The 13,780-nt window shown below is 37.7% G+C and overlaps 1 protein-coding gene across 1 annotated transcript in view; it reads left to right on the top strand.

Annotated features, from left to right (window-relative positions):
* ADAMTS20 (ADAM metallopeptidase with thrombospondin type 1 motif 20) overlaps positions 1-13,780 on the top strand; it is a 209,463-nt gene that overhangs the window by 157,631 nt on the left and 38,052 nt on the right. The window contains exons 30-31 of the mRNA XM_022572419.3: positions 9,827-10,000; positions 10,078-10,248. Of these exons, the coding sequence (XP_022428127.2) occupies positions 9,827-10,000; positions 10,078-10,248 (345 nt within the window). The remainder of the gene's footprint in view (positions 1-9,826; positions 10,001-10,077; positions 10,249-13,780) is intronic.

The raw sequence follows: 13,780 nt of genomic DNA, 5'->3' as shown, positions 1-13,780 counted from the left end.
ATAGGTTTTGGGTTGTTGCGTCTCCATTGTCATTTGTTTCTAGGCATTTTTTGATTTCCTCTTTGATTTCTTCAGTGATCACTTCATTATTAAGTAGTGTATTGTTTAGTCTCCGTGTGTTTGTATTTTTTACAGATCTTTTCCTGTAATTGATATCTAGTCTCATGGTGTTGTGGTCGGAAAAGATACTTGATACAATTTCAATTTTCTTAAATTTACCAAGGCTTGATTTGTGACTCAAGATATGATCTATCCTGGAGAATGTTCCATGAGCACTTGGGAAAAATGTGTATTCTGTTGTTTTTGGATGGAGTGTCCTATAAATATCAATTAAGTCCATCTTGTTTAATGTATCATTTAAAGCTTGTGTTTCCTTATTTATTTTCATTTTGGATGATCTGTCCATTGGTGAAAGTGGAGTGTTAAAGTCCCCTACTCTGAATATGTTACTGTCGATTTCCCCTTTTATGGCTGTTAGTATTTGCCTTATGTATTGAGGTGCTCCTATGTTGGGTGCATAAATATTTACAATTGTTATATCTTCTTCTTGGATCGATCCCTTGATCATTATGTAGTGTCCTTCGTTGTCTCTTCTAATAGTCCTTATTTTAAAGTCTATTTTGTCTGATATGAGAATTGCTACTCCAGCTTTCTTCTGGTTTCCATTTGCATGGAATATCTTTTTCCATCCCCTTACTTTCAGTCTGTATGTGTCTCTAGGTCTGAAGTGGGTTTCTTGTAGACAGCATATATAAGGGTCTTGTTTTTGTATCCATTCAGCCAATCTGTGTCTTTTGGTGGGAGCATTTAGTCCATTTATATTTAAGTTAATTATCGATATATATGTTCCTATGCCCATTTTCTAAATTGTTTTGGGTTCGTTATTATAGGTCTTTTCCTTCTCTTGTGTTTCTTGCCTAGAGAAGTTCCTTTAGCATTTGTTGTAAAGCTGGTTGGGTGGTGCTGAACTCTCTCAGCTTTTGCTTGTCTATAAAGGTTTTAATTTCTCCATCAAATCTGAATGAGATCCTTGCTGAGTAGAGTAGTCTTGGTTGCAGGTTTTTCTCCTTCATCATTTTCAGTATGTCCTGCCACTCCCTTTTGGCCCGTAGGGTTTCTGCTGAGAGATCAGCTGTTAACCTTATGAGGATTCCCTTGTGTGTTTTTTGTTGTTTTTCCCTTGCTGCTTTTAATATGCTTTCTTTGTATTTAATTTTTGACAGTTTGATTAATATGTGTCTTGGCGTATTTCTCCTTGGATTTATCCTGTATGGGACTCTCTGCTTCCTGGACTTGATTAACTATTTCTTTTCCCATATTAGGGAAGTTTTCAAATATAGTCTCTTCAAATATTTTCTCAGTCCCTTTCTTTTTCTCTTCTTCTTCTGGAACCCCTATAATTCGAATGTTGATGCGTTTAATGTTGTCCCAGAGGTCTCTGAGACTGTCCTCAGTTTTTTTCATTCTTTTTTCTTTATTCTGCTCTGCAGTAGTTATTTCCACTATTTTATCTTCCAGGTCACTTATCCGTTCTTCTGCCTCAGTTATTCTGCTATTGATCCCATCTCGAGTCCTTTTAATTTCTTTTATTGTGTTGTTCATCGTTGCTTGTTTCATCTTTATTTCTTCTAGGTCCTTGTTAACTGTTTCTTGCATTTTGTCCATTCTATTTCCAAGATTTTGGATCATCTGTACTATTATTATTCTGAATTCTTTTTCAGGTAGATTGCCTATTTCCTCTTCATTTGTTAGGTCTGGTGGGTTTTTATCTTGCTCCTTCATCTGCTCTGTGATTTTCTGTCTTCTCATTTTGCTTATCTTACTGTGTTTGGGGTCTACTTTTTGCAGGCTGCAGGTTCGTAGTTCCCGCTGTTTTTGATGTCTATTTCCAGTGGCTAAGGTTGGTTCAGTGGGTTGTGTAGGCTTCCTGGTGGAGGGGACTAGTGCCTGTGTTGTGGTGGATGAGGCTGGATCTTGTCTCTCTAGTGGGCAGGTTCACGTCTGGTGGTGTGTTTTGGGGTGTCTGTGGCCTTATTATGATTTTAGGCAGCCTCTCTGCTAATGGGTGGGGTTGTGTTCCTGTTTTGCTAGTTGTTTGGCATAGGTTGTCCAGCACTGTAGCTTGCTGGTCGTTGAGTGAAGCTGGGTGCTGGTGTTAAGATGGTCTCTGGGAGATTTTCGCCGTTTGATATTATGTGGAGCTGGGAGGTCTCTTGTTGACCAGTGTCCTGAAGTTGGCTCTCCCACCTCAGAGGCAGAGCCCTGACTTCTGGCTGGAGCACCAAGAGCCTTTCATCCACACGGCTCCTTAATTTGGGATGTTTCGTTGTCTATTCATGTATTCCACAGATGCAGGGTACATCAAGTTGATTGTGGAGCTTTAATCCGCTGTTTCTGAGGCTGCTCAGCAAATTAGTCTTTTGATTTTTTTTTTTGTGGTTGTAAACTGTACAAGAAATTCTGTTACTGAATACTACAGAGGCTACTGATGATTATAATATTATTCCAGGTGACCTAACTGTAAAATATACCTGATGAGGTGTTTAGTAACTGTCTTGCTTCCGCACTAAAGTCTTGGATTTGAGCTGAGTTTGCAACTTGGAGAAGGGACTGGTAAGTTCCAGATGGATCATAATTGGAGATGGTTTAAGAGTCAGGGAAATGACAGAACTAGGGAGCCCAGCTGGTCTAAGGTCAGAGAGTGGACATGCTTGGAAAGACTCAGCAAAAATGAAGCTGCTGCGGAGATGAGACCAAGGCTGAAAACTCAGTTTATAAAAGAAGGGTGATGGATACTTGCTCTGGCACACTCAGGGAAGTAAGCTCCAGATCTAAACTGGGAATGCCATATATTTGAATGTGATTGTCCAGCAAAGACCAGCCTGGGAAATATTAAGGAGGAAAAAGCCATAAATGAAGCCAGAAATGATAACTAGAATAATTTCCTGAGGCCTGATTTCAGTGGGGCTAGGCTTTCAGCAAAGCTATCTGGCTGCTCTCAGCAGTATCTCAGAATACTTATCCGTGTCTTAGAGGAACTAGTCCTACGATGGGAAAAAGAACTCATCTTCTGCTGATGGAACTTCCTTGTCTCTGTCTGATGCTGGAGCTATGTTAGGAAGGTAGGGGTTCAGACAGGAGCTAGAAGTGGGGTTTCCCTGGGCCTCTAAGTTTTCATCCTTCACTCCGTGAGATCAGATCCTTGGTGGCAGAGCACCAGCTTTTAAAGTGACAGTGTCAGCGCATCATTATTTTTGAATAAAAAGCTCCCAAATTGGGTGAGCATCTCAGGTTTCTGTGTAGAAGAGTTAGCCTCTGTCAAGTGTTAGGGTGTTGAGAATTGTGGTTCATCTTTGACTGAAAACTAGGGGCAAACATGTCTCTGTTTTTCTTCTCAAAACAAAACATATATATCTGAGCACTTACTTCTACCCTGAATTTTGGTACAGTAAATAAAATTAATTTTGTGGTTTAGCAGAGACCATTATTTAAAAGATATCCCATTAACCTGTTTTATTTAGTGAATGCCACTACTACCTACTAAGTCGTTCAAAACAGAAACACTGGGTCCATCCTGTCTCCCTTGACCCCTCAGTTAGTTATCCCCTAGCTTCTCTCAATGACAGCAGGCAGGAGCCGCTGGTGGATGGGACTGGAAGCAGGAGAGACTCTGCTTCTTGGCCACCAGCATCCCTTTTGATCCCCAGGATTCTTTTGCTGCCTTGCAGCTGCTGCAGCTGCTGTGGTTGCTATTCATGAGGGACACTTCCTGACCCTTGACCTCCAGCTCCACAACAGTGACTCAATCATGGGTGCTAACAACTTGTCCTTGGCTTGCCACCAACTCTGAAATTATATAAGATTCACTAAAGGGATGTATTTCAGGGGTTTCTAAGATACAGATATGAATATGTAAAGACTATAAAAAACACAGATGCTTTTGTACAGCGTCGGCTTTTTTTCTTTGAATTGGTTTTCCTTGTCATAGAAATTAGCTTCATACACCCACACAGTCCCCAAAACTCTGCCAGAAACAAATGACCACTAGTAAAGTCGCTGGCTTTGATTTATTCTAGAAAAAGTACCCACATGAAGTTAACAATTGCAGGCTGTCAGTGAGCTGCATATAATAATATATTCAACAGAAGTGTAATTTCAGAGGTAGTTACAGGATAATCACTGGTTGCTACTTTGTTCCAACTGCATAAATTGTAAAATTGCTTTACTAGAATCCCTCACTATAATTTCATTTTATTACTATTTTACATTGTACCTCTAATGGAAAGACTTACTTGGCAAACTGTGACCACAGAGGTGCTCAAATGAGTTTTGAAGTTAACACTCTTCATTTGGTATTTGATATCATTTTTTTTAATGAAAGGATTTAGTAATGCATTTTAATGACTGCAGCCAAACAGGAACAAACATTGCTATATAGAGTCCTTTGTCCCTAGGGTCCAGATGTATACGTTTAGAGGCAAAATAAATACTGGAATCATTTAAAATGAAAAAAGCCTCATCCTCTTATTTCTGGAACCAGGCTTTTTGTTTTTGTTTTCACCTAATTTTACCTATTTGGGAATACCAGCTTCACTTGTAAATTCAAGTTTTTAAGGCTAGCATGGGGTGTTAGCATCCTCATGGTCTCATGCTTAGTTCAGTGCCATCCAAACGTAGTTTTTATACTCAGAAAAAAAAAATCATCCAGAATTCTCACCTCCCCTTGATCATGGCAAACTTGCCAGACAGCTTAGAAAGATACTTGAAGAATCTCAGGCAACCCTATTGAATCTAGAGCCTCGTGATAGCAGCCACTTACTTGGTTCCTCTTTTCAGGGACCCATTATTTTCTTTGTAGTATTTTAAGATCAGAGTTGGAACCAAATGTGATATGAGTTCCAAAATCTCACAAGTCTACCGGCTAGTGCCCCCCTTTCCCAAAACACCTAATGTGAAAAAAAATTTTTTTGGAAACTATTTGCTAAATGCTGACATGGTTAAGTGAATTTGTATTTCTGTAATTCCATATTTTCTATATTTCCAAAATACATATATAAATCATATTTGATTTAAATATTTGATTTCAAATATAGTCATATTTGAAAAAATTGTGATGTATACATATATATCTTTTATAATCTAAAAAGATAGTAAATCTTAAGTCCCCACAGCCCCTGACCAAGAATACAGAGCCTCTTCATCTTTACACCCAGGTTAAGTGAGTTTTCTTCCAGGAAGACAGGCTGAGGCCAAGGTCAGAGAGGATGTCTTTTTGTTCTGTGGCTGGGTGAGCTATGCTTCTCAATCTTTTCTAGCTAGGGCCAGCAATTCTGCTTTTGAATTTCTATGCTGCCTGTTAACTCTCTTCCTTTATCATCTTTCTTGATACTTAAGATGGTCTATCTTTGAGTGGGCTGAGACGACTAATACTCTTTGGTTTGAGGCATGTGTCGAGAAACTTTTCAAGGCAAACATATTTGTATCTCTGTAAGAAAAGTGAAAAAAATGGGAATAGGACGGAAGCAGCAAGGGACCGTCAGTTCCTGACACTGCTGAGAGACTTCTGTATTCTTCCCAACTGTAGGTATTCATTATGCTGATGAGGAAACAACAGCTTATAGGGGTTAAGTACTGAACAGCTTGTGCATGTCACAGGCCAGGAAGTGATGGGGGCGGGGGGTGAGCATTTGAACACTTGTCTGAGTCTTCCCTATTGTAGTTGCTGTCATAATTATTTTATAGTTATCATTTTACATGAGCTCATCTTTATACTTCCTTAGCAATGTCTTTTACTTCCTTAGCAATGTATCTCCCCTCTTACAAGGCATCTGAAGTCAAAAATTGCAGAATGTCACTGGATGACACATAACAATGCATTCAACAGAAACGTAGTTTCTATGTTGTGTTGAGTTCATTACAGGCTTATTTATATATAAAAAGCCTGTTGCATAAATTTAAGATATATATGGATTTTACATACCTTAGGAAAATAACTGAGGGTTTAATTGATCATGTATTGAATATGGTGTAGTTGCTTAAATCACTAGCAACATATTAGGCTACATTAATACAAGAAGAGTGTTCAAAATTTTGCACTAATAAATTCTGGTCAGATTTTTGGAGCAGTACCTATTCTGAGACCCACATTGTAAGAAAAGTCTTGACAAATTACCAAATCCCCAGAGAAGCACAATCGAATTGTTGTAACTATTCTGTATCAGTTCCACTGTGTTCTGTTGCAAGTAGGAAAAGTACTGATTATTAGTGGCTCGAACTCAAAGTCATTTATTCTTCACATAACAAGACCAGAAGGTCACTAGATTTAAGTTTGATTCAGTAGCTCCACAATGGCAGGGTGCTGGATGGGCATTTCTGTGATTCTGTTGATCAACCCTAATGGTCATAAAATAGCTGCTCCCTTTCCAGACCTCACACCTTTATACTTTCTCACATGAAAGTAAGTATGAATTTGTTCTATGTTGATAAGGAGGACAGGTTCTAGACAGTGGGTAAAATTTACGGAAGAATATTTCAACTCAATATAGGAGAGTATTTGCTAAAACTTTAGAGTCACCCAAAAATGAAATGATTGCTTTCAGGATACAGTGAACTTACTCATACTGAGGCTGTGGAAGTATGGGTAGGTTTGATATTCATTCATTCACTACTGCTGTAAAATGGATTTCAGGATGGAAGAGGAATTGGAATTAGATATTCCTAGAGTCTTTTCTAACTCAAAATCCTGTACTACTGCTAATACTACTGCTACAGTATTGATGCATTTGAAATAAACTATAGTTACAAATAACTGACTATAATAAAATCAAAACCTTAATCCATTAACAAGAAATTATAAATAATGCATCAAGAAAGGACTTTACTATTACATTTTAAATAATTTTTTATTAAATAGCAGAGTGAGTTAGCCTTAATGAACCCATTTGGCAATGCATGTTCTAACATTTCTTCATCTCTGCTCTACAGTAGCTAAAACAGCTACAGTACCTGTGGATTGGCTAAAACTTACCTTCTCCACTTCCACTGTCAAGTTTTTAAAGCACCAGGCTATGCAGTGTTGTAGTACATATACGCATGAATAGGAAATTTGGCTAACTTTTCCTCTCTGAGTTAAATTATGCAGTGGCGGTCAGTTAGTGCCTTCCAATCAATTATTTGTGTCATACTCGTAATGATAGACTCGCATTGCCTTCATATGAGTTACTTGGATTTTTAAAGAAAGATAAAATTTAACATGCTTATAAAAATGTGGTTCAATAAAGCTGTTGAATAAAGATGACTACTCTGTAGTTACAGCTGTACCTTGGGAGGTCATTCTAATAAGTCGCTGGACGTAAGAGTGAGTTATCCTGTCTTCACAGCATCCACAGCCCGTAAGAGGAGCTGATGGGCAAAGGCGATAAGTTAGGCTTTGGAAATGTTGGATTTGAGGTGCCTTTGACATATCTATGTAGAAAATACATGAAAAATTCCTTGTAAATACATGAAAATATAAATGGAGAGCTCAGAATTATGATCAAGGCTAGAGAGAACAGATTCAGAAATTATTGGGACATAGAAGAAATTGCTCAGAAAGAGTTCAGAGGGTATAAAGGGAAGCAAGTTATAAAGAGAACCCTGGGAGATGCTAACATTTAAAGGCTAAACAGAGAAAATAGAGTCAGTTAAGGACTACAAGAGGAGAGTACCTGGAACCAGAGGGGATTTCAATCACAGAGGCCAGAAAGGCTCAACAGAATGTGGTCACTGGTGCTGACGGTGTCAGTGAGATTAACTAAGAAAAGACTTGAAAAGTGTCTCTTGGACTTGGCAGTTAGGGTTATTGATGACATGAGGCTAAGAAATACTTCATATAAGCAAAGAATTCTCTCCTCTGTTCAAATCTGAAATCACATCAGTTTAGTCTTTTGTACTCTTATCTCTAAAAAATGCTGAAAAACAAAAGTTACTTGTGTTCTTCCAAGCAGTAGTCCAGTTTTTTTTTTTCCTTTGAGGGTGAGGTCCATTATAGTAGCCCCCTATGGTGTCAGTGGACTCTTCTAAATGCATGCTGTGGTCAAAGAATCAGTCAGCCACTGTGGATTATTGAACTGTAGAAAACGCTATTTATCTGAAAGAACTTCTTGCTAAATTATGTTTTGTGAAATTTGTTTTCAGGATTTTTTTTTCAGGTTTAGAAGTAGGAATTTTTCTGAATATGGTTTATATTTGTGAAATTATTACTGGAAAATGTTTGCAGGAGCCTTATTTTATAGACTAAACATTTCACCAAAGGTTCAGATAAGTTAAACTACAACCTGACATCTTAGTCTGCTTAATATTGTGCCCTGCACAAAATACACATTAAATTATTATTATCTCCATACAAAGGAACCATGTCTTTTTTGTGAAAACATTCAATGAGCTGTCAAAATTCAACTGCTAAAGCATAAAATGAGGGTCAATATAAGTAAGCGATGTAGATATGCATAATATTCTTTGTAAGTTAAAAAAATATAAAAATCCTCTTTTAAGTCAGTGGTTGCTGCTTATACACACAAGACAGAAAACTGAATTTAAAGGTGCAGCTAGAGTAAAATTGTTGCAAGAGTTTATAAGAGGACCTTGAGTCTAACAGGTGAACTAAGTTCTTAGCTTTTGTGGGCTTTAAGTGTTTTAAAATTCATGGTGAAACCATATTCTGCAGAGACATATTTACTGTTAGAGAAAAAAGCAACCACTGACTCTGTTAATCCTGCAGAAATAGAGACCTTAATGAAAAACCTGAAGTTTTACCCTTACACTGTCACAGTTGCGAACAGCCACGAGGCCCCATGTAACATTCAATATGACCTCCAATCCCTTCTGGAATAACGAAGAGTATAAAAACCAAGCTCACAAATTAAATAAATACCCTTAGACGTTCTCCCTACTTTATTAATGTTGGCATCCTAGCTCTTGGTTGTGGTCAGGCTCTGCTGTTTTATGGCTTGGCCTTGCGGAGTTGAGAAAACCCTGAGAAGTTGCCAAGTCCTTCTCCATCCCGTGGAGGCAGCACAGGGAGAGCTCAAAGGCTGCAGTCAGAAAGAAGCAGGCTTAAACCTGCTTCGCCACTGACTTCACGTAGTAGCTCAGGCAAATGACATAACATCTCTTAGCTAAGTCCCAGGCCCTCAACCCTGGTGCCTCCTTTGAAGAGCTGTTGCGAGGAATAAATGTGTGGGACATGTTCTGTGAAATTTTACAAATAACACAAAACCTTCTTTGTACAGATAAGACAAGTGAGAGGAGAGGCTAAGACAAGGTTGTCTAAGTAAACTGTAAGCTTATACGATCAGTTTCCCAAAACACCTCTCCACTGAAATACAATCACGAGTCAACAAATCAGCAAATGTTTGGATCCCCAAGCTGTAATAGGGACGGCAGGTATAAAGATGGATAGAACCCAAACTTGTAAATTATTGTTGCTTTGAGGGAGATTATGAATACAGTGTAATTTCAATATTTAAATAATGTTCAAAAGCAATGTAGTAGTAGAATAGTTTGTGTGGTAAATTTTATAGATATTAAGTATGTTTAAGTCAGAAGAGAGAGCTATCAATTCAGATGGAGTATCTGGTCATAGTTTCTATAAGACTTGAATAGGTATTGCAAAATAAAGAACATCTATTTGTATACTTGTATAGGTGCTCCAGACCAGGCAATGTTAAAAATACTTCTTGCATGTATTTTCTATCTAATGCATGGTATAATTTTGCTCTACTTTGCGATTTTTACATAATTTGATATTTGTTAGTTAATTATTCCAATCGTTTGGGTTTCTTCTTAGTGCTCTGTGACCTGTGGCTCTGGAGTTCAGCAAAGGGATGTGTACTGCAGACTGCGAGGTGTTGGTCGGGTGGCGGAAGAAAAGTGTGATCAGTCCACACGGCCTTATTTTCAGAGACAGTGTTGGCATCAGGACTGCATACAGTACCATTGGGTGGCGGGAGAGTGGCTGGATGTGAGTATTGTCAAGTACACTTTCAGACAACCCTTCAGTGAAAGAATGTGTTCTTCATTTCCTCATTGTATTTCTAGTGTTCAACGTCATGTAAGAAAAGAGAGACACATCGGCAAGTGAAGTGCGTGGGTGCACAAAACACGCAAGTGAATGAAAGTTTCTGCGATCCTTCAACCAGACCTCTTGCAGTCAGAAAGTGCAGAAACCCTACCTGCAAGTATATTGTGGTAACGGGAGACTCATCACAGGTAAGGCAAAGAAAGGAAGTTGAGAATTTTCGCTCCTGGAAAACACAGCTGAGTTTCAAATTTGACCCAGTTGAAACTGGGTCTAAATTTGAACATGGGAGCAGATGATGGTGTGCATATCAATCTAAGGGATAAAATCGCTGGCAGTTGGATGGTGCAAATAGAGTAATAGCAACATGTATGTTAAACTCTGGTGCAGTTCTGAAGCGGTGACAACTTTGAAACCGGCTACCAGGGACGGTTTGGCATCTGTCCCTGCATAGTTGGCTGCTTTAAAAAATTTTTCTCTTCCGGTTTTATTGAGATATAATTGACGCACAGCCCTGTATAAGTGTAAGGGGTACAGCATATATCTCTGTCATCATCCATATATCTATCTATCTATCTACCTATATCTATCATCTATCTATCTATCTATCTATCTATCATCTATCTATTGCTTCTTTATTCATCTATTTATGTAAACTTAGGTTGCTTCCATATCTTGAATGTTGTAATCAATGCTGCAATAAATATTGGGATGTATATATCTTTTTGAGTTAGTGTTTTTGTTTTCTTCAGGAAAATATCCAGAAGTGGAATTTTGCTGGATCATATGGTAATTCCCATTCACAATTTTTTGAGGAAACGCCATAATATTTTCCATAGTGGCTGTACCAATTTATATGCGCACCAGCAGTGCAGGAGGGTTCTCTTTTCTCCATATCCTTGCCAGCACTTGTTTGTTTGTTGTCTTTTTGATTATAACCATTCTGACAGGTATGAGGTGATATCACAGTTTTTATTTGAAATTCCTTGATGATTAGTAATGTTGAGTATTTTTACATGTGTCTGTTGGCCATCTGTATGTCTTCCTTGGAAAAATATCTATTCAGATCCTCTGCCCATTTTTAAACTGAATTGTTTGCTTTTTTTGATATTCAGTTGTGTGAGTTCTTTATATATTTTGGATATTAACCCCTTATCCAATATATCATTGCAAATATATTGTCCCATTCAGTAGGCTGTCTTTTCACTTTTTTGATAGTTTCCTTTGCTGTGCCAAAGGTTTTTATTGTGATGTGGTCCCATTTGTTTGTTTTCGCTTTTTTTGCCCTTGCCTGAGGAGATGTATACAAGAAAATACTGCTAAGATTGGTGTGAAAGAGTGTATTACCTATGTTTTCTTCCAGGAGTTTTAGGGTTTCAGACCTTACATTTAAATCTTTAGTCATTTTTAGTTTATTTTTGTATATGGTGTAAGGAAAGCATCCAGTTTTATTCTTTAGCACATAGCTGTCGAGTTTTCCGAATGCCATTTATCAATAAGACTGTCTTTTCCCCATTGTATATTCCTAGCTTTGTGTTGTAGATTAATTGACCATATAAGCATGGGTTTATTTCTGGGATCTCTACTCTGTACCATTCAGCTATGTTTCTGTTTTTGTGCCAGTATCATACAGTTTTGTTTACTGTAGATTTATAATACAGTTTGAAATCCAAGAGCATGGTAACTCCAACTTTGGGGGTTTTTGGGGTTTTTTCTGTTTGTTTTTTTTCTTAAGATTGCTTTGGCTGTTCCAGGCCTTTTGTGGTTCCATTCAAATTTTTGGATTCTTTGTTCTAGTTCTGTGAAAAATGCCACTGGTATTTTGATAGGAATTGCATTAAATCTATAGATTGCTTTGGGTAGTGTGGACATTTTAACAATATTAATTCTTCCAATCCATGAGCATGGTGTATCTTTCCATTTACTTGTGTTATCTTCAATGCTTTCATCAATGTCTTATAGTTTGCAGAGTACAGGTCTTTCACCTCCTTGGTTAAATTTATTCCTAGGTATTTTATTCCTTTTGATGCAATTGTAAATGGAATGGTTTTTAAAATTTTTCTTTCTGATAGTTTGTTGTTAGTGTATAGAAATGCAACAGATTTCTGTGTATTGATTTTGTATCCTACAACTTTAGTGAATTCATTCGTTAGTTCCAATAGTTCTTTGGTGGAGTCTTTAGGGTTTTCTATATATAATATCATGTAATCTGCAAATGGTTACAGTTTTGTTTTTTTTTTTAAAGAAGATGCTGGGGGTAGGAGTTTATTAATTAATTAATTTATTTTTACTGTGTTGGGTGTGAGGGCTTTCTCTAGCTGTGGCAAGCGGGGGCCACTCTTCATCGTGGTGTGCGGGCCTCTCACTATCGCGGCCTCTCTTGTTGCGGAGCACAGGCTCCAGATGCGCAGGCTGAGTAGTTGTGGTTCACGGGCCTAGTTGCTCCGCGGCATGTGGGATCCTCCCAGACCAGGGCCCGAACCCGTGTCCCCTGCATTAGCAGGCAGATTATCAACCACTGCGCCACCAGGGAAGCCCATGGTTACAGTTTTGCTTCTTCCTTTCCAATTTGAACCTCTTTTATCTCTTTTTCTTGTCTGACTGCTGTAGCTAGAACTTCCAAAACTATGTTGAATAAAAGTGGTGAGAGTGGGATCTTTGACTTGTTCTTGATCTTAGAAGAAGGCTTAGAGGAAAAACTTTCAACTTGTCATCACTGAGTGTGATGTTAGCTGTGGGTTTGTCATATATAACCTTTATTATATTGAGGTATGTTCCCTGTACTATTGAAATAAGCGTAAAACTTTTATCCTTCATTTTCTTAATGTGGTATATCACGTTGATTGATTTGTGGATATTGAACCATCCTTGCATCCCTGGACTAAATCCCGCTTGAATTTGGTTTGCTAATATTTTGTTGAGGACTTTTGCATCTATGTTCATCAGTGATATTGACCTGTATTTGTGTGTGTGTGTGTGTGTGTGTATGTGTGTGTGTGAGATATCTTTGTCTAGTTTTGGTATCAGGGTAATGCTGGCCTTGTAGAATGAATTTGGAAGTGTTCCTTCATTGGCAATTTTTTAGAATATTTTGAGAAGGATAGCTGTGGACTTTTCCCTAAATTTTTGATAGAACTCACCTGTGAAGCCATCAGGTCCTGGACTTTCGTTCGCTGGGAGTTTTTAAATCACAGTTTCAATTTCAGTGCATGTGATTGGTCTGTTCATATTTTCTATTTCTTCCTGGTTCAGTCTTGGGAGATTGAACATTTCTAGAAATTTATCCATGTCTTCTAGATTATCTAATTAGTTGGCATGTAATTGTTAGCAGTAATCTTTTATAATCCTTGTATTTCTGTAGTGTCAGCTGTAACTTTTTCTCTTGCATTTTCACTTTCTTGATAGTGTCTTTTGTGCACCAATGTATTTAATTTTGATGATGTCAAATTTATTTTTTCTGTTCACTTGTACTTTAGGTATCATTTCTAAGAAACTATTGCCCATCCAAGGTTACAAAGATTCACACTTATATCTTGTTCTAAGAATTTTATAATTTTAGCTGATACGTTTAGGTCTGTAATCCACTTTGTAATAATTTTTGTGTATGATGTGAAGTGGGGTCCAACTTTATCCTTTTGCATGTGGCTATCCAGATGTTCCAACACAATTTTTGGAAAAAACTGTTCTTTCCTCATTGAATTATCTATTACTGAAGAGTTATTT

The sequence above is a fragment of the Delphinapterus leucas genome, chromosome 11 (genome assembly GCF_059928025.1).
Source record: "Delphinapterus leucas isolate spDelLeu-1000000601 "Yukka" chromosome 11, BTC_Dleu_Yukka2, whole genome shotgun sequence".
NCBI lineage: Eukaryota > Metazoa > Chordata > Mammalia > Artiodactyla > Monodontidae > Delphinapterus > Delphinapterus leucas.
Note: the sequence above shows the minus strand (reverse complement) of the source record. Positions and strands in the feature narration are given on the sequence as shown.